At 39.4% G+C, this 26,976-nt stretch overlaps 1 protein-coding gene and 1 long non-coding RNA gene across 9 annotated transcripts in view; one reads left to right on the top strand and one right to left on the bottom strand.

Moving 5' to 3' along the window:
- Positions 1 to 19,334, bottom strand: part of FAM200B (family with sequence similarity 200 member B) — a 50,085-nt gene extending 30,751 nt beyond the window's left edge. The window contains exons 1-3 of one of the 8 annotated variants that reach the window (XR_010338554.1): positions 19,025 to 19,113; positions 11,831 to 14,328; positions 9,519 to 9,656 (exon numbers count right to left, since the gene is read on the bottom strand). Coding sequence is in view for 3 of the 8 variants with exons in the window: in XM_012472381.2 (XP_012327804.1) it covers positions 11,615 to 13,582 (1,968 nt within the window). In the remaining 5 variants the exon portion in view is untranslated. The other 7 variants (XR_010338553.1, XR_010338550.1, XM_064365772.1 and 4 more) reach the window with 7 other exon arrangements.
- Positions 1,480 to 19,548, top strand: LOC135270421 (uncharacterized). The gene is made up of 4 exons (XR_010338564.1): positions 1,480 to 1,841; positions 4,135 to 4,232; positions 8,735 to 8,882; positions 18,778 to 19,548. It is a non-coding gene; the product is annotated as an uncharacterized LOC135270421 (long non-coding RNA).
- Positions 19,549 to 26,976: the final 7,428 nt, after the last annotated feature.

The raw sequence follows: 26,976 nt of genomic DNA, 5'->3' as shown, positions 1-26,976 counted from the left end.
ACACACACCCCTCACCTCTAGAACACACACCCCTCACCTCTAGAACACACACACATATCTCACCTCTAGAACACACACACACACACACACACCCCTCACCTCTAGAACACACACACATACTAATATGGTTAGGCTTTGTGTCCCCAACCAAACCTCATCTTGAATCATACTCCCCATAATCCCCACATGTCTAGGAAGAGATCAGTTGGGAGGTAATTGAATCATAACAATGGTTTCCCCTATGCTCTTTTCATGATAGTGAGTGAATCTCACAAGATCAGATGGTTTTATAAGCATCTGGCATTTGCCCCTACTTGCACTCACTCTGTCCTGCCGTCCTGTGAAGAAGATGCCTGCTTCTCTTTTGCCTTGACTTTTGCAGTGACTGTAAGTTTCCTAAGGCCACCCCAGCAATGAGGAACTGTGAGTCAATTAAACCTCTTTCCTGTATAAATTACTCAGTCTCTGGTATTCCTTCATAGCAGTGTGAGAACAGACTAATACACACACACACACTCCTCACCTCTAGAACACACATGCACACACCCCTCACTTCTAGAACACATATGCACACACCTCTCACCTCTAGAAAACACACACACACCCCTCACCTCTAGAACACACACCCCTCACCTCTAGAACACACACACCCCTCACCTCTAGAACACACACACCCCTCACCTCTAGAACACACACACACCCCTCACCTCTAGAACACACACACACCCCTCACCTCTAGAACACACACACACACCCCTCACCTCTAGAACACACACACACACCCCTCACCTCTAGCACAGCGCACCCCCTCACCCGCAGACACACTTCACAGCCTCCTCCACACTCACCCCCATCCTTCAGGACCATCGTTGTCTCCACACTCACCTCTCCCCTCAAGGCCTCTCTCATTGTCCCTTCACCCCGACCTTTAGCGCCAGTTTTCCCCTCCCCAAGTTCTCTACACCGTTGCTTCTTTTCCCCGCCCCGCTTCCCGCGCTGCCGGCGGCCTCACCGCTGCTCGGGACTCAGCAGCGCGCGGTACTCGGCGCAGCGGCCCAGGAAGATGTCCTGCAGCTGTGGGCTGGTGCCCTCCCCGCTCCACAGCGCGCGCGCCCCGCCCGCCGCCAGCAGCAGCAGCAGCAGCTGCCGCGAGGCCGTGCACTCCCGGGCCGCCATCGGGGAACTTTGGTCCCTCCAGCCCTGTGCCTTCTCTCTTCTCCTTCTCTCCTTCTACTTAGACTGCTCCGCAAACTGATTCTGGGCGGGACTCTAGCTCTGACAATTCGCTGTTTTCTGTTTCCCGATCCAGTTTATTTCAAGCCTGAGCTTGGGGCGGGGCGCGGTGGCTCAGGCCAGCAGTCCCAGCACTTTGGGAGGCCGAGTGGGGCCGATCGCTTGAGTGTAGTCTGTTACGCAGATGAACCAGAGGAGCATGGGTAACAAAACAAACTTCCTGTCTACAAAAAAAAAAAAAAAAAAAAAATAGCCAGTCCTGGTGGTGCGCACCTGTAGTCCCAGCAGCTTGCGAGGCTGAGATGGGAGAAGGCTTTGACCCCAGGGGATCAGTGACTGCAGTGAGTGGTCATCGCACCACTGCACTCCAGCCCTGGGAGACAGAGCAAGACCCTGTCTAAAAAACAAACAAACAAACAAAAAACTGAGCTTGGAACATCACCTGGGACAGGACCGGTGCATTGCGGCCCAGGTTAATCTTAACTTGGTGTCCTGGGGAGGGAGTCCCAAAGAAGCCACGAGGTTGGAGGAAAGGTAATTCATCAAAGAAAGACTTTTCTTCTTCCAAGGATGACAACTTTGACAGATGCCCTTCTTCACACCAGTCAGTAAGTGATTTTTGTTTGTTTTCAGGAAATAAAACCACAACAACATGCCAAGCACTTTGCAAGCATAATATTCATTACTTTCCGCAGCATCCTTCCTAGCTAGGGTTATAATTATTCTCTCTTTACTAATGGATAAACTCAGGGACGTTAAGTATGTTTGGCCCTCTATATTTGTGAATTCATCATCCAGATTCAACTAACCATGGATGAGAAACATTTGGGGAAAAAAAGAATGCTTGCATCTGTACTGAACATAAACGGACTTTATTTTCCTTGTTATCATTCCCTAAATAATACAACTACTTACATAACAGGTACTAGATATTATAAGGAATCTAAAGATGATTTGAATTATAGGAGAGGATGTGCAAATACTGTACTACACCATTTAATATAAAGGCCTTGAGCATCTGTGGATTTTGGTATCCAGGGTTGTCCCAGAACAAATTCTCCATGGATACCTACTGCCAACTAACTTGTCAGAGGTCACAATCTCCCTTCCGGCTAGATGCAAAATCCTGGAGACAGTCAGTTTAAGAGAGCTGGTATTAACAGAATTCCACGTGGAGGCCCAAGTCCTCAATTCTTACAGTAATGACAGCAATGAACTCTGAGTGCCTGGCAAACACTTGATAAACACGAGGGAGGACAACACAGGTGTAGGTGTTCTATCTACACCTGTTTTATTTGAATCTCTTGTTTTCTATAACCAAAATCCACATTCTCTGGTTCAGTCCCTCCTTAAGTTAAATCCACTTTCCAGAGGTAAGCATTTTTAATCATTTGAACAGTTTTGTTCCTGGTGTTTACTTCCATATTTCTAAATAACATGTGTGAACCCCGAAAATTTGAGACAGATCTCAGTTAATTTAGAAAGTTTACTTTACCAAGGTTGAGGAGGGCATCTGTGACACAGCCTCAGGAAGTCCTGATGACATGTGCCCAAGGTGGTTGGGGGACAACTTGGCTTTATACAATTTTTTTTTTTTAGATGGAGTTTCGCTCTTGTTGCCCAGGCTGGAGTGCAATGGCGCGGCTGCAACCTCCACTTCGCCAGTTCAAGTGATCCTCAGCCTCCGGAGTAGCTGGGATTACAGGCATGAGCCACCACGCCTGGCTAATTTTTTGTATTTTTAGTAGAGATGGGGTTTCTCCATGTTGGTCAGGCTGATCTTCAACTCCCGACCTCAGATGATCCACCCGTCTCGGCCTCCCAAAGTGTTGGGATTACAGGCATGAGCCACCACGCCCGGCAGCTTTATGCATTTTAGGGAGACATGAAACATTAATCAGTATATGTGAGAAGTACATTGGTTCCATCCAGAAAGGTGGGGACAACTTGAAGCAGGGACAGGGCTTCCAGGTCATAGGTAGGTGAGAAACAAATGGTTGCTTGCCTTCTTTTGAGTTTCTGATAAGCCTTTCTTTCAAAGGAGGCCATCAGAATATGCATCTATCTCAGTGAGCAGAGGAATGACTTTGAATAGAATGGGATGCAGGTTTGCTCTGAGCAGTTCCCAGCCTGACTTTTCCATTTAGTTTAGTAATTCTGGGGCCCCAAGATTTTCCTTTCACACATGCCTGGTATGGTTTGTCCCCACCAAATCTCATGTTAAATTGTAATCCCCAGTGTTGAAGGTGGGGCCTGGTGGGAGGTGATTTGGGGTGGGTTTCTCATGAATGGTCTAGCACCACCCCCTTGGTGCTGTTCTCATGATAGTGAGTGAGATCTGATTGTTTAAAAGTGTGTAGCACTTCTTCCCTCTCTCTCTTGCTCCCTGCTGCCACCATGTAAGACTCCTCGCTCCCTCTTTGCCTTCCACCACATTTGGAAACTTCCTGAAGCCTCCCCAGATGCAGAAGCTACTATGCTTCCTTTACAGCCTGAAGAACTGTAAGCCAATTAAACCTCTACACCGCATGTTCTCACTCATAGGCGGGTGTTGAACAATGAGAACACATGGACAGAGGGAGGGGAGCATCACACACTGGGGTGTGTCGGGGGGAAACAAGGGAGGGACAGTGGGGTGTGGGGTGTTGGGGAGAGATAGCATGGTGGGGAGAAATGCCAGATATAGGTGATGGGGAGGAAGGCAGCAAATCACACTGCCATGTGTGTACCTATGCAACAATCTTCCATGTTCTTCACATGTACCTCAAAACCTAAAATGCAATAAAAAAAAAAAAATGACCAGTTTCAGGTATCTCTTTATAGCAATGCAAGAACAGACTAATATAATGCCTATATGCTATATGTTGATGTTTCTGTTTCTTTCTTTTTTTTTCTTGACAGAGTCTCGCTCTGTCACTCAGGCTACAGTGCAACGGTGCGATCTTGGCTCACTGCAATCTCTGCCTCCCATGGTGAAGCAATTCTCCTGCCTCAGACTTGTGAGTACCTGGGATTACAGGTGTGCGCCACCAAGCCTGGCTAAATTTTCGTATGTTTAGTAGAGACGGGGTTTCATCATGTCGGTCAGGCTGCTCTTGAACTCCTCACCTTGTGATCCACCCACCTCGGCCTCCCAAAGTGCTGGGATTACAGGCATGAGCCACCACGCCTGGCCCATGTTTCTGTTTTGGATATTATTCTTTAATTTCCTAGTATGAAAAAAGAGATTTTAGCTTTAATCCTGTCTCACCTCCAAAATGCATCCTTCTGTACCCTTCATTCTGCTAATATGGCTATATCACAACTCTAAATCTGTTATCAGCATTTACAGTATTATGATCTTGCCAGTATTATTCATGGCTGAGCTTATAGCATTCTACGATTACATTTTATTTGTTGTAAACCACTTGTTTACCTTGGAGGTAATCATTGTCTATACACCTCAATCCCTGCCTTGGCCACACACACACACTTATTTGTGTATTTGCTTGATATTCTATGAACACCTATGATTATGGTCAAACTCTCTGATAGACATGTAAATCTCTTGAAACATTCAAAAACATCAGTCAATATCTCAGGGGGTGTGTATGATTTTTTTTTTCTTTTTTTTTTTGAGATGGAGTCTCACTCTGTCGCTCAGGCTGAAATACAGTGGCACAATCTCGGCTCACTGCAACCTCTACCTCCCATGTCCAAGTGATTATCTTGCCTCAGCCTCCTGAGTAACTGGGATTACAGGTACATGCCACCACACCTGGCTAAATTTTTTATTTTTAGTGGAGGTAGGGTTTCCAGGCCATCTCAAACTCTTGTCCTTGAGTGATCTGCAAGCCTCGGCTGGGATTATGGGCATGAGCCACTGTGCCCCACCTTTTTTTTTTTTTATGGGCAGGGGAGGGTGGGTTCTTGAAAACATCCGTTCTGGAGCTGTCCAGTTTTCTGTCTGAATCTGAGCTTCTTGCTCTCTCTACTTGCTGCACAGCAGCCATCCTGGTAACTTCCTTTCATCTCTCCTGTGCTGAATGTCCTGTTTCCTAGTGATATGGTTTGGCTGTGTCCCCACCCAAATCTCAACTTGCATTGTAGCTCCTAGAATTCCCATGTGTTGTGGTAGAGCCAGAGGGTGGTAATTGAATCATGCGGCAAGTCTTTCTCATGCTATTCTTGTGATAGTGAATAAGTCTCCTGTGATCTGATGGGTTTATCATGGGTTTCCACTTTTGCTTCTTCCTCATTTTTCTCTTGCCACTGCCATGTAAGAAGTGCCTTTCACTTCACACCATGATTCTGAGGCCTCCCAGGCATGTGAAACTGTAAGTCCAATTAACCCTCTTTTTGTTTGCAGTTTCAGGTAGTCTTTGAGTAGCATGAAAACGAACTCATGTCCTCCTCTTTCTTGTTTTATGGAGCACATCGTCCAATAGCTTCTTGAAAAGATACATAGGGGACTAAACTTTCTGAGATTTTTGCATAAGAATTTAAAATGTCATTATTCTACCCTCACACTTGATTATTTGGTTGGGTTTCTGAGATTTTTGCATAAGAATTCAAAATTTCATTATTCTAACCTCACATTTGATTGAGAATTTAGTTGGGTAGACTTTTGTGTTAGAAAGCATTTCCCTTCAAAATTTTGAAGGCTGTGCTCCATTATTTTCTGTGTTGCTGTTGAGAAATCTGAAGCCATTTTCATATTTCTGTTTATTTGAACTTTTTGTTGTTTATTCTTTGGCCTGTTTTTTTCTATCTGGAAGTTTTCAGAATTTCCTTTTATTCTCAAGAGTATGAAATTTCAGAGATGAACTTGGGGAAAGGTAGTCGTTTTTCATTGTAGTGGGCAATCCATGAGCCCTTTTAACCTGCAAACTCATGTCTTTAAATACTGAGATTTTTTTTCTGAGGAGGCAGACCCATACAGATTCACTGACAGTAACTCAGATTCCTTCTATTGCTAACATATTTCATGCTGTGAGACTCAAATATTTGCCACCCTTAACACATGCACAAATCTCATAAGGTTTTAAGGAAGTTTACAAATTTGCATTGGGCTGCATTCAAAGCCGTTCTGAGCAGCATGTGGCCCATGGGCTGTGGGTTGGAGAAGCTTGATCTAAAACATAGAAAGAACACTGGCAACTCAAAAGTAAGAAAAACCACCACATCTCAAAATTGGCAAAATAGTTGAACCTATACCTCACCAAAGAAGATATTTCATTCCTAGGTATTTACCAAAAGAAAAATGAAAATACATCTATGCCTAGAAAACACATCTATGCCTATGTTTGTAGAAGCTTAATTCGTAACTCAAAACAGTAAACAATGCAAATGACCAATGAGAGGAATAAATTAGTAACTTGCAATATCATCATATAATAGAGTATTATTAGCAATACAAAAAAATGACAAAAATTTTAAAAACATGCTGAATCAAAGAAGCTAGATGTAAAGGCAGACAAACTTTATTACTCCACTTATATAAACTTATAGAAGAAATAGTATGCTGATACATACAGTTGTGGCAAAAGAGATTTCAGATGGAGCTAATTGCCTGAGCAAAGGCAGAAAAGGAAAAAACCATGGAGCTTCTGGAAACAGTTGAAAGTTTGGTTTGATTGGTAAACAGGATGCAGACGGAAATTAGACAGGAAGTTAGGTCATATCTTAAAGCCATTGAGCACAATGCTAAGGCATTTGCACTTTGTTCTCTTGATCATTATGAGTTATCAATAATTTCTGAGCTTCCTTACTGAAAACTGTGTTTCTTTTGTTGGCCAAAAATCTTGATTGCCAGAGAATAAAGAGAGATTACGCATTTAAAGGCCTTAGAATAGTATATTTCACAGTGTACTTTCAATCGTTGTTCTGAATGTTTATGTCATATGTTGTATGTTTATTATCTGTTGTGGAAGGCTGAAAAATAGCCCAGCAAAGAAAGTTTAGTTCATGTCCTAAACCCTGGAGCCTATAAATACATTACTTTATATAGTAAGAAGGACTCCGCAGATGTGATTAAATTTAGGATCTTGAGATGGGGAGATTATACTGAATTATCTGGATGAGTCCAATGTAATCCTAAAAGTCCTTATAGAAGGAAGTCAGGTAAATCAGAGACACAGAGAAAACTATGTGATAGCAAAAGCACAGAGATACTTGAAGATATTATGCTGCTGGCGCTGAAAATGCAGGAAGGAGCCATGAGACAGGGGATGCAGGCAGACTTCAGAAGCTTGGAAGGGTAAGGAAATGTTCTTCCCTGAATAATCCAGATGGAATGAATCCTGCTGACACCTTGACTTTCACCCCATTAAGACTTACATTGGACTCCAAAAAAGAACACATTTATGTTGCTTTAAGCCATTATGTGGCATTTGCTAAGCAGCAACAGGAAACACATACAGCTTTGGGTACCTGAAACCATCACTCTTTCTGCCTCCTTTTCCCTTCATTTCCAAGACTGAACTTGGGAATCACCAGGAGCAGGACTATTATTCCTGTCTAATCTTGACCAGAGTCCACAAGGGAAAAAGCAAGATTGGAGAATAGGTGAGTTCAATCATCAAGAGAAAGACTTTTCTGGCCTCAAATTATGACAATTCTGCTGTAACGAACACTAAAATTATGGAAGTAATTTGGATTTGGATAATCTGTAGAGAGACTGGAAGAATTTTCAGGAATATGATAGAAGAGGTCTAACAACCTCGAATAGGCTGTTAGTAGAAATATGGGTGTTATGAGGGCCTGGAAGTGAGAGTATTGTAGAGAAAACTTATATTAGAGAAAATCTTAACACACCATAAACTGTAGAAATACAGGTGTTAAAAGTGCTGCTGGTGAGGGCTCACAAAGAAATGAGAAACTTATTTTTTGAAACTAAAGGAAAGAGCGTTCTTTTTGTATAGTGGTAGAAAGCTTAGATGAATTGTGTCCTAAAATTGTAAGAAAACAGAACTTGTAAGCAATGTATTTGTACAAAGTTTCCAAGCAGTGATGAAAATCTCACTTGGTTTATCATTGGTTTTAGAAAAATGAGAGAGGAAAGGGATAAACTGAGAGAACTGTTAGAAAATAAAACAAGCATTTGATGATTTGAGAAATTCTCAGCCTATTGAGATTGCAAAGGATGAGATCCACTCATCCTAACTCCTAAGAGATCCACTGTAAGGAAAGCATGCTCTGGTGAGAAAGCCAACAATGTGGCTGTACATCCGTCTATAAAAAGGTTTTGAATTTTCAATTGTGGTAAAATATACATAGTATGAAATTTATCTTAACTATTTGTAAGTGTGGGTAGTCTTTTGCTACTGCTTAGGAAGTACTAAAGATTACAGTATTCAGTTACACAGAGGGCTATCTCAAGAGGCATGTGACTCACAAATCCCCTCAACCAATCTCAGCAGAAGTCCCAAGTAGAGATAGAATTATTCAGGAAATCTGTTGAGGAGCCCCTCTTTCAGTGGAGTGAATCCCTATAACCCACAACATTTTGTTTTACCAACAGAAACACTGTCAAATTGGACTAAAAGGGACAGAGAAGACAAAATGAAAGAAGGCAATCGAGCTCCTTAAATTCTACCAGCAAGAAACAGACTGACAAAACTACTCAGTGACAGACATCAAAAAGGATGGCTCTGAGTGTGGAGCCCCAGGTACAGAGGGCAGGTGCCAGAGCCACAGCTATTCCCAGGCTTTATAACCTAATGGAATTTGCCCATGAGACTTTGAAAGGGATTGGGTGGTGTCTCCTTTCTGAATGAGAACATCTAATGATTGCTACCCTATTTCTGTCCCACTACTGTTTTACAGCACAGATCTTGCTTCCTAGTTTCATAGGTCTGTAGATATAAAATTTTGCTCCAGAATCGATTACACTCAGAGCTGCACCCATATCTAATTTAGATATGAGATTTCGGACTTTTTAGTTGATGAAGCTTAGATAAGGCTTGAACTTAAGCTAACACTATAATGGGTTGAGATCTACGGGGACCTTAGGATGGGTGAATGTATTTTTCAAGTGGAATGGATGAGTCTTTGGAGACCAGAGGGTGGACTACAGTAGGCTTAATAGCCTCCCCAAAGATGTCTACATCCTACTCCCTGAAACCCGTAAATGTTACCTTACATAGTAAAAGATTTTACAGGACAGACATACTCACAGAAAGACACAAAACTCTGGATCAGAGAAACAATTTCTTATTTATAGCAAAAACAGCAGCCAGAGTAGCACTGTGTGTGTTCCCATGCTCCAATTCCTATAACGTAATACAGTAAAGGCCAAGTGTTACCTCTGAATGCAGTGGTTGCACTACAGAAGAGGAGCCCCAAATTTTAATAGTTTCTAGGCTTTTATGGAGCTGCTGACATGACTCTCCATCTTCTCCAGAGATTACTCATTATTTCCGGAATGTAGGCAAATTCCCTTCCTAGTGTGAGAAAAGAGAAGGCTTATCTTTACTTCCCTGGGATGTCTCTAGGGGAGGTGCTATCTCTAGCTTCACTATCCAGCAATGTTTCCTTTATACATCCTTAATTTAAATGTGAACATGGTCAAACGGGGGATTCAGACTGTGCAGAAATATGAGCTACTCACAGAAAATGATTTTTCAACACTTTATTTCAAGCATCAAATAAAGAAAAAATCAATTACCTTCCATAGAATAGGAAATCTGAAAAATCAAATATTACAAGGCTAGGCATGATAGCAGATGGAAAGGAACTGCTACCCTGTATGATTTTAATAAGACCATGCCAAAATAGTATCACCCAGTGAAGGAAGGAGTACACAGAGAGGCAGAAGTTGAAATTAGTTTGAAGACTATATATTACACAATATACATTGCTTAAGCATCCACAACGATGTGAAGAAACAGCATCAATGCCTTTCTGGATGCTTACAGAAGTTATGTCAAAATCAAATTTTTTCTTTCTTTTTTGAGATCGAGTCTCACTCTGTTGCCCAGGCTTGAGTGCAGTGGCGCAATCTTGGCTCACTGTAAACTCCGCCTCCTGGGTTCAAGTGATTCTCCTGCCTCAGCCTCCAGGGTAGCTGGGATTACAGGTGCTCGTCACCACGCCCGGCTAATTTTTGTATTTTTAGTAAAGACGGGGTTTCACCAGGTTGGCCAGGCTGGTCTCGAACTCCTGACCTCAGGTGATATGTCCGCCTCGGCCTCCCAAAGTGCTGGGATTACAGGCGTGAACCACTGTCCCCGGCCCCAAAATCAGATTTTAAAAAGTAAAAAAGGCAAAGAAATTTGCCACATATTTAATAATTATTACTGGAAATGACTGCAAATTAGAGATGTTAGGTATTATTGATTCATTTATTCTTTAGCAAATGGATATTGAATACATACTATGTATCATGCAAATGGACATCATCTCCCCAACTATGGAAGAATGATAGTAATCAAGTAATTATGAATTACATATTCCAGGGTGGCAGAATGATAGTAATCAAAATTATTACAAATTATGTACTACAAGAAAAACAAAGAAATAAAAGGAATAATGGGAGGATTTACCCTAAGGTGGTTAGAAAGGTTTCTCTAGGGAAGTGACATTTAATTTTTTTGAGAGAGGGTTTCACTCTGTTGCTCAGGCTGGACTGCAGTGGTGCAATCACAGATGACTACAACTTCAAACCCCTGAGCTTGAGCGACCTCCTGCCTCAACCTCCTGAGTAGCTGGGACTACAGGTGTGCAACAATACACCAGGCTTATTTTTAAAAATTTTTTAGTAGAAACAAGGTCTCACTATGTTGTCCAGACTGGTCTTGAACTCCTAGGCTCAAGTGATCCTTCTGCCATGGCCTGCCAAAGTGCTGGGATTACAGATCTGAGCCACATGCCCAGTGAGGGGGGAGTAACATTTAATCCAGACTTATTCTAAGAATTTAAAAGAGTGACCAGAGTGTCTTTTAAAACCTGACTCAGATCATCTCTCTCCTTTGCTTAAACACTTCAACTGTTCTCTATTCCATTGACAAAAGCCAGAGGCCCAATTATGCTCTACAGAATCCTTCATGGTTTGGTTTCCCAGTACTTCTTACTACTCTTTCCATAGCACTTAAGAGCTTCCAAATATTATAAAGCTTATTTATTATGTTTATTGTCAATTTCTCTTTACCAGGATATAAACTCCACTAGCGAATTATCTGTATTGTTCACTTTTGTATCCCAAATGTCTCTGGAATAATTCCTGGTCTCTAACAGAAATTCATTAAATTTTTGTTCGATGAACATAAAATAATTTTATTAAATATAACAAAAATTAAAACATAAGTATCACATACAATGTTATAGTCCCATTTAAATATAATATAGAATACTACTACAAAATAAGAAATACAAAAACAAAAACTAGGTAAGATTTTATTTACTATGATGGGTGTGCTTGCCTGTTCATAAGTTCATTCCAGTCTGGAACACAGGAAGATAATGCTACCCGCATAGCTGCTGTACCATTCAGCCCATTTCTTTCCTTTGTTTTTAACTGGGTGAAGACAGAAAACCCTAGTTCACACAAACTAGTAGTTGTGAATGGTAGTAATAGCAGGACACTCTTTCTACTTAACAATGGAAAGTCTTCCTTTACCTTAATCCAAAATGCTGATAAACCTAAGGTCTCATAATCATTCTTCAATGTATATGAAGAACTAAGCTGTAATAGTTCATTCTCTTCTTCAGGCACCAAGTTTAGCTCAATTATTGATTCAGGGCTTCGAAAAGCAAATGGATCTTTCACCCAACTGTTTTCCCTTAATGTTTCAAATTTTTCTTCTGGAAAAAAGTGGTTAAAAGTTTGAGATACAGAAGTAAGATGCAACCATATCTCTAATTTTATTTCTTTCAAAATGTTTTCATTAATAATATTCTCTTCGATATGCTGCAAAAATCTTGGAAACATGTAGTAGCTAGGACAATTACTTTTGAGTCTTGCTTGCCATAACAATAATGTCTTTCGAAATCCCTGGATACGTTCAACATGTTGGAATACATCACTGTTTTTCCCCTGTAGTTTTAAACTTAGTTCATTAAGAATGCTAAAAATATCAGTTAAATATGCCAATTTTGTTACCCAAATATCATCTTCAAAAATATTTGCCAAATGAGATTTTTTTTCAATGAGACAGAAGTGAATCTCATTCCTGAGCTCATAAACCCTACTTAGTATTTTCCCTTGAGACAACCAACGAACTTTGGTATGATATAGTAAGTGGGTATGATTACTTCCAATCTCTGAACAAAATTTTTCAAGAAGCCTGCTATTCAGTGAGCTTCCTTTAATAAAATTAACAACTTTCACTGCATTTTTCAATACTTCCATGAGATTCTGTGGAATTTCTCTGGATGCTAAACCTTCACGATGTATAAAACAATGATTCCACACAGTACCATTATTAGTAACTTCTAGTAATTCTTTAATTACTCTGCTATGCTTTCCAGTTATGGTTGCTGTGCCGTCACTTGTAATTCCTTTACAGTTTTTCCAGTTTAACTTATATTGGCCAATTATGCGCCTTTCTAATTCTGTAAAAATATCTAATCCACTTAGGTGTGAGGTTAAATTTAAAAAACACAAAAATTCCTCCATAAAATCATCTTGCCATGCATATCTGACATAAACAAAAAGCGTTGTGCAGCTTCCAATATCAGTGCTTTCATCAAGCTGGATTGCAAAATCTATACCAGACTGTAACCGAGTAATAAGCATTGCTTCTAAATGTTCTGCAATAGTACAAATTCGAAGCGATATTGTGTTATCATTAGGTATAGTATTTAATTTATCAGCTGATTTATCATCAAATATTGTACGTACCATATCCAAACATGCTGGAAGAATAATTTTTTCAGCAGCTGTGTTAGCTATTTTCTCTTTTGCCACACGATATGCAACTAAATATGATGATAATAAGGCTTTCCCACTAATAGTAGAACTAAGAAACTGTGTTGATAATTTTATGTCTTTTTTCTTCCTTTGAAAATATTCAAGAGGCTTATCAATAAGTTCAGCATGCTGAGTTTCTAAGTGCCTTTTTAATTTCGAAGGTTTTAAGCTTTCATTCGCAAGAATATTATTACAAATAACACACTGAGGTCTGTCATTTTCAAACGGTTTTTCACATTTGATAAAGCCATATTTTAAGTAATCTTCATTATAACGTCTTGCACTTACTTTTTTCTTTTTGAAATGTGGCTCAAATGAAGTTGAAATTTGCAGATTAGAGTCAGTATTTTTCTCAATATTGCTACTATTCACAATTCCAGATTCAACAGATGAACTTGAACATGCTTCTACATATTTCACTTCACTATTTCTCTTTCTTTTAATAAAGAAACGATCCATTTTAATAACAATTTGTTCCAGTTTGATTAAAATGTTATAATTGGCACTAACTCAAAAAAGAAAAAAATATACAAAGTCTAAATAGCATACTTTCAAAACTACACTCAAAGTTTGCAATTGAATCTCAGTTGAGTATCTCAGACTTCACAACTAGTTGCAAGTCACTGTAATATAAAACTTGACTATGAATTAACCTTGCTATTATGAAAATCAAGCACAACACCCAGGAGCAAATGCCCGAAAATCATTTCTTGGCCAATATACATTCTATTCATCCTATCCCCTCCATCAAATACCTTTCTCACAAATTGAAATTGACCTCAGCATTCCTTGCAATGTGCACAATTCAGGCAAAGGATTCATGCAAAACACTTTGATATTTTACATTTTATTGTTTTTTTTTTTTTTTTAATGTTCATTGTGACTCACAGAATTGCTTTCATGACTCACTAATGGGTCTCACACATATTGTAAAAAATACTGATTTAGACATTCTGTGCCCTTTGCTGTGCTGGTACCTTGAGTATGTCTGCTTGATGATGAAAGAATCTAGCTGATCTGCTAAACTGTTGACTTGTATAAGAACATCTTCAAGTAGTGGAAATTTATCTTAGATTTCCATTCCTTAATCATATTTGTGGTCTGATCTAGTAATGAGCCAATGAGGTTTTCCATGGCTAGGTCAAATATCAGGTTGGAGCTGATGATATATTTTTATGGAACCTTCCTGGGAATGCATCCTTGACCTGGGAATAAGATGAGAGATAAGACATGAAAGTATCACAGTACAAAGTAATATTACTGCCAGCTACGGGGGCCTTTATGATATCTAAGATCATGGATGGTGAGGCAAAAAGTCTATAACCCTCTCTATCATTATCTTATATTGGCTTAGGCCTATTTCTATAAGGCAAACCACTTCCATCGAGATTGGTAAACAGAAAAATAATGACAGTAAAACTCAGAAGTTGGCATCAGGAGTTGGAAAGTATATTAACAAAACTGAATACAGCAAGCCATGAAGGAGTATAGCTTATTTACCATACATACTTCCTTTTTGCTTGGCCGCACCTATCTTGGTCATGCCTGCCTTGGTTGTACTGCACTGCTCTCTTGGATCATAGTGTACTTCAGTCTTATGGCCGTAACAGTAGTTCCAACCCTTCCTTACCCACCTTTTCCATCAAATTATCTCGAGTTTTTTGGAAGAGGGGCAGTCTTACATTTACTGTAGTGTTTATTTATTAAAAATTCAACATGTCTTAACTATGTTAATACTATATCTTCATTAGGACAGTTTGTATTAACTGTATTTTCTTATTTTTCTATAGTTAATGCGCTGGTATCTGGGTGGGTCCTCGATGACTGGGGAGGTACTACCTTTACCAGGGTTAGCTAATTCCTATGTAAACTAACCAATCCAGAACCCCCACACCTATACTCACACCCAACACAGACATCTTGGGTTCTTATACTCCAGACCAATAATATTGCCTTGTCCTAATCACTCCAGGACCAGCTACCAGGCAACTAGGGATATCCCCTATGTCCTAAGTCAGCCAAAATTCTTTAAACCAGCCAATTTTAACCCTGTTCAAGCCCAGTTATCCAGTTTTGCCCATTCCTTCTTCAAAAAGGCAAATAAAGGCTTTCCTGTAGTTTCCTTGTACTTCCTCTCCCCACTGATCCTGCTGCTTCTAGGTATGGCACCCTTGCATGGTGTAAGGTGCTATGCTTCCTGTTTCTAAGGATACATGAGTATAAAAATTTCTTCTTTCATGACAGTCATTTTCACATCTGCATATCTTACCATATTTGAGTAAAATAAATCCTGAGTACATTTTAAAACACTGTTATTTTGTGGTACTGCTCTAGTTATAAAGTTGTATAGTTTGGCCCTAAACCTCTTTTTCTTGATCAGGTATTTTACCTTTTAATACAATTATTATGCAGACTATGAGTTCTTCTAGGAAGTCAAAATCTTAAATGCTTTAACAATGGTTAAATAGCTACAGATTTATTATATATGGTAGCTGGTTGTACCTTAAAAGGTGTGCATCTGGGAGAGAATTCAGGACCTGGTAGGTGCCTTTGACTTAATCTTGGTTAGATGCTTCCTTGAAAGATGACATGCTAGCTGGACACAGTGGCTCACACCTGCAATCCCAGGACTTTGGGAGGCCAAGGTGAGCAGATCATCTGAGGTCAGGAGATCAAGACCAGCCTAGCCAACATGGGGAAACCCTCATCTCTACTAAAAATAAAAAAATTAGCCAGGTATGGTGGTATGCACCTATAGTCCCAGCTACTCGGGAGGCTGAGGCAGGAGAATCGCTTGAACCAGGGAGACAGAGGTTGCAGGAGCCGAGATCGTGTCACTGCACTCCAGCCTGGGTGACAAAGTGAGACTCTGCCCTCCCACACCCCCCCAAAAAAGAAAGATGACATTTTACAAATACTTAACCTTGGCTGGAAAGAGACAAAGCTTTTCTTAGGAGGTTTTATGTCCTATGCCAAGGTTATTAGCAGGACTAAAGAGTTTATGGTAAATACCTCTTGGAAGTTCCAATACAGTGAGTGGTCATCAATATATTAGACCAAAACTACACTGCTGAAGGTAAATGATCTAGATCTCTTTTTAATGCATAAGAAAAGTTGAAGGGCAATATACAGAGCCTTGAAACAGTCTAAACCAGATAAACAGCTGCCTGAAAGAGAATATTGACACTTCCTTCCATAGTTAAAAGTTCATATAAGGATGCTAGTATATTTTAATGCTTCAACTCTCCCCCAAGAAACCTCAAACTACTACAATTTTGTCCTTCTGCTCTCTCTCCCTAAATATTTATCATATATAGCTCAAGAAAAACAATGCTAAACAAAATGTGCTACAAAGTCTTTTGTTTGACTTTATTTACTTACATCTCTGAAACCAGCCTTAATGAGAAGCCAGAGGAACTCTGGGGAGAAGTTCAAACCTGAGGTTCTGGCCTAATCATAAGTTCTCGAACTTTAATTTAAACAGACATGCTCAATTAGTACTCAATGTAAATCAGAACATGTTCATACCTGAACACGATGAAGTATACCAGTGTGATTCCATAACCCAGATGGGTTCTGTCGGCCAAAACACCAAAGACCTATAAATGTGTACACTGATGCTTAAGAATGTGCACACTGAAACTGGCTCCTGTGGCTACATGGCCAACCAAATTTCCAAGTAATAACACTCGTTATTCAGCTATCCATCTACTTGGCCTCCCTTAAGGAAGAGATCCAATTAAGGTAACCAAATATTTGTAGTGGAAAGTTTCTTATACACCAAGGTGTATTAACACAGTCAAATGATCTGGTTTCAGGTTAGTGATTTCCCATTAATAAATCTTATCTACCTATTCCTAGAATAGTGCTTATTGTATGGTAGTTACTCAATGTGTTTGAAAGAATGAGAAAATTAGTGATACCTGTAGTAAACTGTACAACGCACATTCTATTTTTATCACAGTGAATAAAAAATAAGTTATCCAACTATATTTGGACAATTTGGAAATATGTAAGACAAAGGCTAATACAATATTACTTAAAATAGGACTATCAAAGATTCTATTTTAAATGCTAAGAAATAGTAGAAACAATGATCCTATAAAAGCATACATGTAAAGTAAATTTAGATTTAGCTTTTAAAGCTTGGAACCTAAATCCACCTGAAAACAAAAAACATTAAAAAAAGTATCTTATTTTTATATTACTATATACGGATTATTCTCTTAGAAGCAATTGTCTCTTAACCTTTCTGTTCTTTCATATTCTTACTATTCATGTTTCAATCCCCCTTTGAAAGTTTATAACACTAGTTCAAGTCACTATTGTTGTAAAAAGGATTTTTTAAAGGGTTTACTCTCCCTCCTAAATCAGACAGTTCACCTATAGTAGTAGCAGTGGCAGTATATTAGGGAACAGATCTGGTAGATGTGGTGATGAAAGCATGGGGACATTCTTTTTTAACTGAATTGGATGCAAGGTATCAGCTAAGTGAGAGGCCGAAGCAGAAAATGTTGCAAGTTTGACAGAAGAAAATATGAAATACTAATAATTGTTTAGAAATGTGATAATATAGATTAGGAAAATGTTTAGGATTTTTAGTCTGGCTGGTTGTCTTACGTGCTTAATGCAATGATTGTTATTGTTATAACGTTTGATAGTCTTGAATTCCCTGTCAATAATCTTTTATATCCTAAGATATATCTCTAGTGTGCTGTATTATCTTCTGAAAATACAACTCTGATCAGTTTCTCATTAATTGGAAAAGCATTCAACGGCACTCAACAACTCTTCAGGATAATATCCCTTAAGCTTAAGCTTCATCTTTCCAGGTTTCTCCTTCATGACATGATCTCCATACATTCTACATTTCAGTACTAAAAGTATGAAAATTCTTAAAACAGTTCATGCACTTTCATGTCTCTGCTTTTGGCTAGTATTCCCTTTGCCTGGAATACTCCTGTTGGGTCATATGAAGTCCTATTCATTCTTTTTTACTTAGTTCAAATGCTACAGCAGTCATACATTCAACTAACATTTAGCTACCTACCGTACCTAAAGAATGTCAGGCACTGAAGATACCAAACAATGGACAGTGACATATTAAATTCACAGAATATCCGTTCAGCTATTAAGATGAATGAGGTGGAGTTACACAACACTGAAAAATCTTAAAAACATTAAGTAAAACAAGCTAGCTGCAAAAAGATATACACACACACACACACACACACACACACACACACACACATTACTGATTGCTTGGTGGTAGGGAGAGTGGTTTCCTTGGGCAAAAGGGAAGAGAATAAGATGGGGTAGAGCTGACAAACGATTTCAGTCACTTATATAGTCATTTATTTCTCCAATTCACTGGTGAGTACATATGTATTATAGTTTTGTTTCTACCTTTCGTCTGTCTAAAGGATTAAAAAAAAGGATGTAATATCTTTTTTTTAATCCTTTAGACAGACGAAAGGTAGAAACAAAAGACACTGCAAATCTGTCATACAGCCACTAACTTAAAATTACCTTCCATCTCTTGCACTTCCCTTTGTTTCCTGTTTTGACGTTAAGCACGCATTAGTTACTAGGCCTAAGAGTGGAAATTACCAGGTGCCAGCTTTAGCTAAATTAAAACATAGCCCTCTTCCTAGGAGATTCCTGACCGGTTTCCTTCCGTCCTCCATGGCGCCAACTAGGATTTCAAAGAACTTTGGCCTGAACCTTCGGCCGACCCTAGAATAACCGCCTTTCAGGCCTAGATTACTGCCGCTCTCACTTTCCCTCAGTTCATACCGGGGGCAAAACCAAGACTATATTTCCCTGCAACGAACCCTGGATTGCTTCGCTTTAGCGGACTCCGGTCCACTCCCACCAAAGGTTGCCCTTCTTTCGCCTCACCTCCAGCCTAGCTGCCGCGACCCGGCCGGAACCGACGCCGCAAGCCTCAGGTCTCCCCAGCGGAGGCGCAGCTCGGATCTCCCCTCATTCGCTCCGCAACACCACTTCCGGCCTACCTCACAAATTCCAAAATTGAGCCGGAAAAAACTGGATCGGCCCTCTGCGCAAGCGTGAAACCGGAGCGGTGTCAGGAGGTGCGCGCTCCAGTTTTCCACCTCCCTACTCTCTGCCAGCAGTCTCGCGGGATTTCCTTCTCTCGCGGGAGTTATTTGAACGCCAGGGCGGTAATGACCCGCTAGGCGCCTGGGGCCCTCTGACTAGAAAGTCGGGGAATACTCCGCGCACAGCTCAGCGTCTGGGCTGGCTGGCTGGCTGGCTGTAGCCGAGCGCGGGCAGGGCCCGTCTCGACAGAATCCCAGAGCCATGAGAGCGAAAAGAGACTGCTGCGGATTAAGGAGGCCTTTAGGTTGGTGCAGCCGCCGCACCACAACCAGGGGAAGCTGGTGGTGGCTCCTGCCGCGGGGTAAGCGCTTCCGGCCCTCGCCAGCACCAGCGCCGGCCCGACGGGGCCAGGACTCTCGTTCAGAAACTCCAAGGTGATTTTCACAGTCTTTGTGGAAGAATTATAGAGAATTTTGAACTTTGATATTATTTCACCTGTTTATTTAGAGAATCACATTGTATTTAATAATCATAGTAGTCCTGTGCTACTCCTTGGGTTAGCAGGTCATTGATTTTTAACATAAACCTGCATTTCATTAGATTTAAATATATATATTTCTGTCCTTTAATGATTGTAACAAAGCACAGTTTTTGATAACAAGATAGGTCCGTGCAAATAGGTGCATCTGTGTCACAAACGAAATATTTTTCTGGTTGATAAGTATATCATATATATTATATATCACATATATATCATATCATATATATCACATATATATCATGTTTATTTTCTGTAAACTGATAGTAAAATTTAGATGCTTGATTAGGTTCAGATTTGACTGCTTGCACGTGGGAGCAAAATGCTTCTTCTGTGGTAGTTTGTAAACATCCTATTGCATCATATCAGGAGGTGAAAGGCTTCAATAATATTTTTGAAACAGTGTCTTAATATATATGGATTAAGGATTATAGAGCAATAATATATAATTTCCATAAGCCATGTTCCTCTATAGTCATATCTCTTCTAGACTCCTCTTTGTTTTTAGATGGAGTCCAGAAAGTTAAGTATTTGCCAAAGGTCAGACAGCTAATTTAATAGTAAAAATAGGGCTCTTACTCCTTTTAAAATTTTGTCTCATAAGCTTTTGTTATCTGTGCATCAGAAAGAATTCTGTTTGAGGTGGTCAGAATGGCATTTCTGCCTATTCATCTAAAACAGGAGTTTTGACTGGGCATGGTGGCTCACGCCTGTAATCCCAGCACTTTAGGAGGCCGAGGTGGGCGGATCATCTGAGGTCAGGAGTTCGAGACCAGCCTGGCTAACATAGTCAAACCCCGTTTCTACTAAAAGTACAAAAAATTAGCCGGGCCTGGTGGTGCACGCCTGTAATCCCAGCTATTCGAGAGGCTGAGTGAGGCAGGAGAGTTCTTTGAACCCAGGAGGCTGAGGTTGCAGTGAGCCGAGTCGCTCCTTTTCGCTCCAGCCGGGGCAATGAGCAAAATTCGGTCTCAAAAAAAACAACAGGAGTTTTGTGACTGAGAAGTTAAGACATAATGAAGGTTCAACTCAAGACATAATGAAGGTTCAGCTCCTTGAGTGGTTCTGTTTTTGCACTGCCTGTATGGTAGCTAAGACTTGAGTTTGAAAGCAATAGTTCAGTTAGATAGGATCTAAGCCTGAAGTCTTGTAAATTGAGGATTGGAAGAATGCAAGAAAATCTTCATAGGCTATAATAGTTGGTCATTTGCTCCTAAATAATTTTTATTTGTGGTATTTATTCACTTCATTTTTAAATAGTATGCTTTGCTTCCCATGTTAATTTCTACTTAACGTTAACTGTTAATTAATCTTATTGTGAAGAAAATGAATTATGAAACAAAATATAGGAAGTGAAAACTAGAAGGAGGTAGCTTTCCACTATAACTTCGTGACTTAACAGATACAATCAATGATGTGGAAAAATCTTCTACTAGCCTGGTTATACTTCACAGAAATACCTTACAGTTGCTTCATCTGTTTGATGTGTAAAGTGGTCTGTAGTGGCAGGCCCACTGCTTTTTTTTCTGTGATTCCTAGTGAACTGATGGGAATTTGTGCAAACAATGATTGTAGGTATATGACACATTAATTCATCATTAAAAGCCATAACTTTGATAATCTTCTAACATGATGAAATGAGTTGATAAGGAGAAAGGAAGGTTGTATGATTGAAATAAAAGTCTGATGAATAATAACTTCATTTTGTAAGGAGAAAAGTTATGATTACATATAAATTCACTGATATTTAAATGTAAAATGAAATAATCCCAAATAAATGCAATATAAATAAAAATTGGGGAACATTTTATTTAATGTGATGAGTGTGCTGTGTATTCATAAGTTGATTCTGGGTTGGAATCTCAAGTGCAGTTCTCACTTATCTGGTACACTGTTGACTCTGTTTCTTTGTTTTTTATGGGTTAAGAATTAAAAGTACCAATAGCAGTACTACATTCATTCTACTTAGCAATGAACAGTCCTGTTTCCTCCAAAAGAATGATACATCATTGTGACATAGGGCTAGAGAGTTTAAAAAGAAAAAAAAGGATGCATTTGATGTTTCATAATCATTCTTTAATATTTACAAAGAAGTAAGCTACACTATTTTATATTCTTCAGGCACCAAGTATAACTCAGTTTTTGATTCAGAGTGTTGGAAAACAAATCTATCCAGTTATTTTCTTGAATGCATCACATTTTCTAGCATGTAATGGTTAAAAGTTTGAGATGGGCCAGAAACAGTAAAAAATGCATAAAATATATGAAACAATGTTTTTCAAGATATTAGTTATCAGGCAATAAAGGATAGTGAACCTTGATCAATAGGAAACAAAGTGAGTCCTATAATTGTCTCAGTTTATTGCCTTGAGAAAATTTCTAAGCCATAGGACAGGGAGAAGGGGACATGCAGCCTGGTAGAATCCCTCTGTTGATAGAGCCCAGAGCCTGGTGAATCCCTTGCAGCCAGAGTTTGCTAGAAGGGAAAGAGCTGCATGGAAAGAGAATTCTGGTGATCTGGAACTAATCTCTCCTGATTTTTCAGGTAAGTATTGATCACTGCATGTGTGTGAGGAAATGGCCTGAGGCCAAGGAAAGGATCATCCAAAAATATTACAGTACGGTCTTGGATCACATAAAGACATTTTGGTCAATGATGGACTGCATACGATTATAATGGAGCTGAAAAATTTCTACCACCTAGTGATGTCATAGCTATCAATCATGATGTCTTATGTGTCTGTGGTGATGCTGGTCTACTGTCTTACTGATACTATTTATTGTTATTTTATCTTTTTTTTTTTTTTTTGAGATGAGGTCTTACTCTGTTGTCCAGGGTGGAGTGCAGTAGTACAATCTTGGCTCACTGTAGCCTCGACCTTCTGGGTTTGGTGATCCTCCCACCTCAGCCTCCCAAGTAGCTGGGACTACAGGTATGCACGACTATGCCCGGCTAGTTTTTTGTATTTTTTTTTAGAGATGGCATTTCACCATGCTGCCCAGGCTGGTCTCAAACTCCTGGGTTCAAGAGATCCACCTACCTCAGCCTGCTGGGATTACAGGCGTGAGACATTGCACCTGCCCTATCATTATTTTAGAGTATATTTTTCTACTTATATATATATTTTAAAAGTTAACCCTAAAACAACTTCAGGCAGATCCTTCAAATTATTACAGACAAAGGCATTGTTATCACAGATGACAGTTTTGTGCATGTTATTGCCCTTGAAGACCTTCCAGTGAGACAAAATTTGAAAGTGAAAGACAGTGATATTGCTGATTGTGACCCTGGGTAGGTCTAGGCTAATATGTATGTGTTTGTATCTTGTAAAAAAAATTATTTTAATAAAGCTTATAAAATAAGGATATAAAAATATTTTTGTACCACAGTACATGTATTTTAAGTGTTATTATAAGAGAGTCAAAAGGTCAAAAAAATGTAAAAATTTATAAAATAATTTACTATTGAAGAAAAGCATTTAAAAAATAAATTTAATGTATTTAAGCCTAAGTGTGCAGTGTTTATAAAATCTACAGTGGTGTTATAATAATGTCCTAGGCCTTCACATTCACTCACCACTCACTGACATACCCAGAACAACTTCTAGTCCTGCAAGCTCCATTCATGGTAAGTGCCCTTTACAGGTGTATCATTTTATCTTTCATACTGTATTTTTACTATACCTTTTCTATGTTTAGATACAAACATACCATTGTGCGACAAATTCAGTACAGTAATTGAATGCTGTACAGGTTTGTAGCCTAGAAGCAATAGGCAGTGCCATGTAGCCTAGATATGTAGTTGGCTGTTTTGTCTGGGTTTGTGTAAGTATTCTGTGATGTTCACATAATGATGAAATTACCTAAAGGTGCATTTCTTAGAACATATCTGTCTCATTAAGCCACACATGACTGTAATTGTGTCGTGCTCAGAGACTGCTAGGAACGGTGGCTGTTTTGACAAAAGACAGACTGGAAAGGCTCGTCATTCATGGAGCATTGAGTAGAGTATATAGAATGGGTCTTGCCTCAGTTGTGGGAAACAATTAGCCCTAGACTGAACACTGTCCCTGTCTTGCCTGACAAGTGTTTAAAGCAGGGCCTGAAAGCATCAAACTATTTCTAAGTAGCTTAACTGTATTCTAGAACAAAACTTAAGAAGATTCATAGGAACACAAAAACATCCAGCACCTAGAAAAGTAAAATCCACAATGTCATCTCCAAACTAGCAAAGATGCAAATAAGCAGGAAAATAGGACCCATAATGAGACAAAAAGTGACATGTTAGAATTCAGACAGTATTGCCTATGTTCAAAAAGTTAAGTAGGGACATGGAAGGTAAATGCCAATCCAACTTCTAGAGAGGAAAACTGCAATGTGTGAAATAGCAAATATACCGCATGGGATTAATGGCAGATTGGACATTGTGGAAGAAAAGATTCATGAGTTTGAAGAAGATGTATCAATAGAAATGAATCAAAGTCAAACCAAAAAAAAAAAAAATAGTCCTATCAGTGAGCTGTGCACAAGTTTAAGCACCCTAGTGTGTAATGGGACCGGGGAAGGGAGCACACAAAGTATTTGAAGAAATAATAGCTTAAAAGTTTGATGGAAACCATAGACCCACAGATCCAAGAAGATATGAACTCCAAGCACAAGAAGCATGAAAAAACTACACCCAGGCATCATGGCTCATGCCTGTAATTCTAACACTTTGAGAGGCTGAGGCAGGAGGATTGCTTTGAGACCAGCCTGGGCAACATGCAGACCCTGTCTCTTAAACAAAAACCCAAACAGAGTACACCATAATCAAATTGTTTAATACCAGTGATAAAGATAAAATCTTAAATGGACTAGAGGCAAAAAGTTGCTGTTTCCAAGTGACTCAGAAATAGTTACAAACGTGAGAAGTTAGATTTATTTATTTATTTTTGAGAGAAAGAAAGAAAGAAAAATGGGGAGAGAGAACAGGATTTTTGCTCTATTGCCCGGGCTGGAATGCAATCTAAAAATAGGTATTAAAAACCTCTTTTATGACGATAATTGTGCTTAACAACGGAGACAGGAAGGAATAAGGGAAGAAAATAACAAACAAACAGCCAACCAATATTTCATTTAAGTCTGTGAAATGCTATGCAAATGCTGAAGAATGATTTACTTCCAATTTTCCAATTATGTGATCACTTTCAAAATAGGTGTAATGTGATACTGAGAAAAATGTATGTTCTATGGACCTGGGGTGGAGAATTCTATAAAAATTCACCAAGTTTACTTATTCCAGGTCTAAGTTCAAATCATAGATGTCCCTGTTAATTTTCTATGTCGTTGATCCATCGAATATTAACAATGTGGTGTCAAAATCTCCTGCTATTATTGTGCAGGAGTCCAGGTCTCTTTATGAGTCATTAAGAACTTGTCTTATGTATCTGGGTGCTCCTGTATTGGGTGCATATATATTTATAATCATTAACTCCTGTTGTTGCATTGATCCTTTTACCATTATGTAATGTCCTTCTTTGTTTCTGTTAGTCTTTGTTACTATTAAAGTCTATTTTGTGAGAGACTAAAGTTACAACTCCTGGTTTTTTTTTTTCTTTTTTTTTTGCTCTCCATTTAATTGGTGAGTCTTCCTCCATGCCTTTGTTTTGAGTCTTTGTATGTCATTGCTTGTGAAATAGATCTGGATACAGCGTACCGATGGGTTTTGACTTTTTATTCAATTTACCTGTCTGTGTCTTTGATTGGGGCATTTAATCCATTTAAATTTAGAATTAATATTAATATTTATGAGTTCAATATTGTCATTTAATGCTAGCTGGCTATTTTGCCCATTAGTTGATGTAGATTCTTCATTATAGAGATACTCTTTATGTTTTGGTAAGTTTTTGGGATGACTGATACTGGGTGTTCCTTTCTGTGTGTCATGCTTCTTTCAGAAGCTCTTGTAAAGCAGGCCTGGTGGTGATGAAATCACTGAGTGCTTGCTTGTTCGTGAAAAATTTTATTTTTCCTTCGCTTATGAAGCTTAGTTTGGCGGGATATGAGATTCTGGTTGAAAATTCTTTTCTTTGAGGATATTGAATATTGACTCCCACTCTCTTCTAGTTTGTAGTGTTTCTGGTGAGAGGTCTGCTGTGAGTCTGATAGGCTTTCCTTTATGGGTAACGTGACCTTTCTCTCTAGCTGCCCCTAGAATTTTCTCCTTTATTTCAACCCTAGTGAATCTAGTGATTATGTGTCTCGGAGTTGCTCTACTTGAGAAATATCTTTGTGGTATTCTCTGGATTAGCTGGAGTTGAGTATTGTCCTGCCTTACTAGATTAGGAAAGTTTTCCTGAATAATATCCTGAAGAATATTTTCCAACTTGGATCCATTCTCTTCATGATATTCAGGTATACCTATCAATCGTAGATTAGGTCTTTTCACATAGTCCCATATTTCTTGGAGACTTTGCTCATTCCTTTTTACTCTTTCTTCTCTAATCTTGTCTTCTCGTTTCATTTCATTAAGTTGGTCTTTGACCTCTGATATCCTTTCTTCTGCTTGATCAATTCGACTGTTAAAACCTGTGCATACTTTGCAGAGTTCTCCTATTGTGTTCTTCAGTTCTATTAATTCACTTATATTCCTCTCTAAATTGTCTATTGTCGTTAGGATTTCTTCAAACCTTTTTTCGAGGCTCTTAGTTTCTTTACATTGGGCTAGAACATGTTCTTTTAAGTCACTAAAGTTCCTTATTATCCACTTTCTGAAGCCTAAATCTGTTAATGGAATGCACTCGTTCTCCATCAGGCCTTGTTCTCTTGTTGATGAGGAACTGTGATCACCTGTAGAAGGAGAGGCATTCTGATCTTGGGTATTCTCAGCCTTTTTACGCTGGTTTCTTTCCTTCATTGTGAGTTCATCCACCTGTCATATTTGTAATTGCCTACTTTCAAATTAGGTCTCTGAGTGGACGTCCAACTTGTTGGTTCCCAGCGCCAAAATCTGAGCAACCCACTGCGCTGGCCAAAACAGCGGCATCAAGATACGTGGTGCTTTTCTGCTCCGGGAATCTCCAGTCTGGCTTCCCTCTTGAGTCCCTTCTTCAATCAGGTAAATGGGCGACTCTGCCTTCCCGGAGCTCCAAACATGAATCAGTCTCGTTTACTCTGCACCAAGAACCGCTGCGCCTGGGTGCCGGCAAAACCACGATGCCGGCCACAAGAGTCGCCCTGGCAACCCATGGGGCTCCTCCGCTGGGAATCTTCC

The sequence above is a fragment of the Aotus nancymaae genome, unplaced genomic scaffold (genome assembly GCF_030222135.1).
Source record: "Aotus nancymaae isolate 86718 unplaced genomic scaffold, 86718_ANA_hifiasm-v0.15.2.pri h1tg000006l, whole genome shotgun sequence".
NCBI lineage: Eukaryota > Metazoa > Chordata > Mammalia > Primates > Aotidae > Aotus > Aotus nancymaae.
Note: the sequence above shows the minus strand (reverse complement) of the source record. Positions and strands in the feature narration are given on the sequence as shown.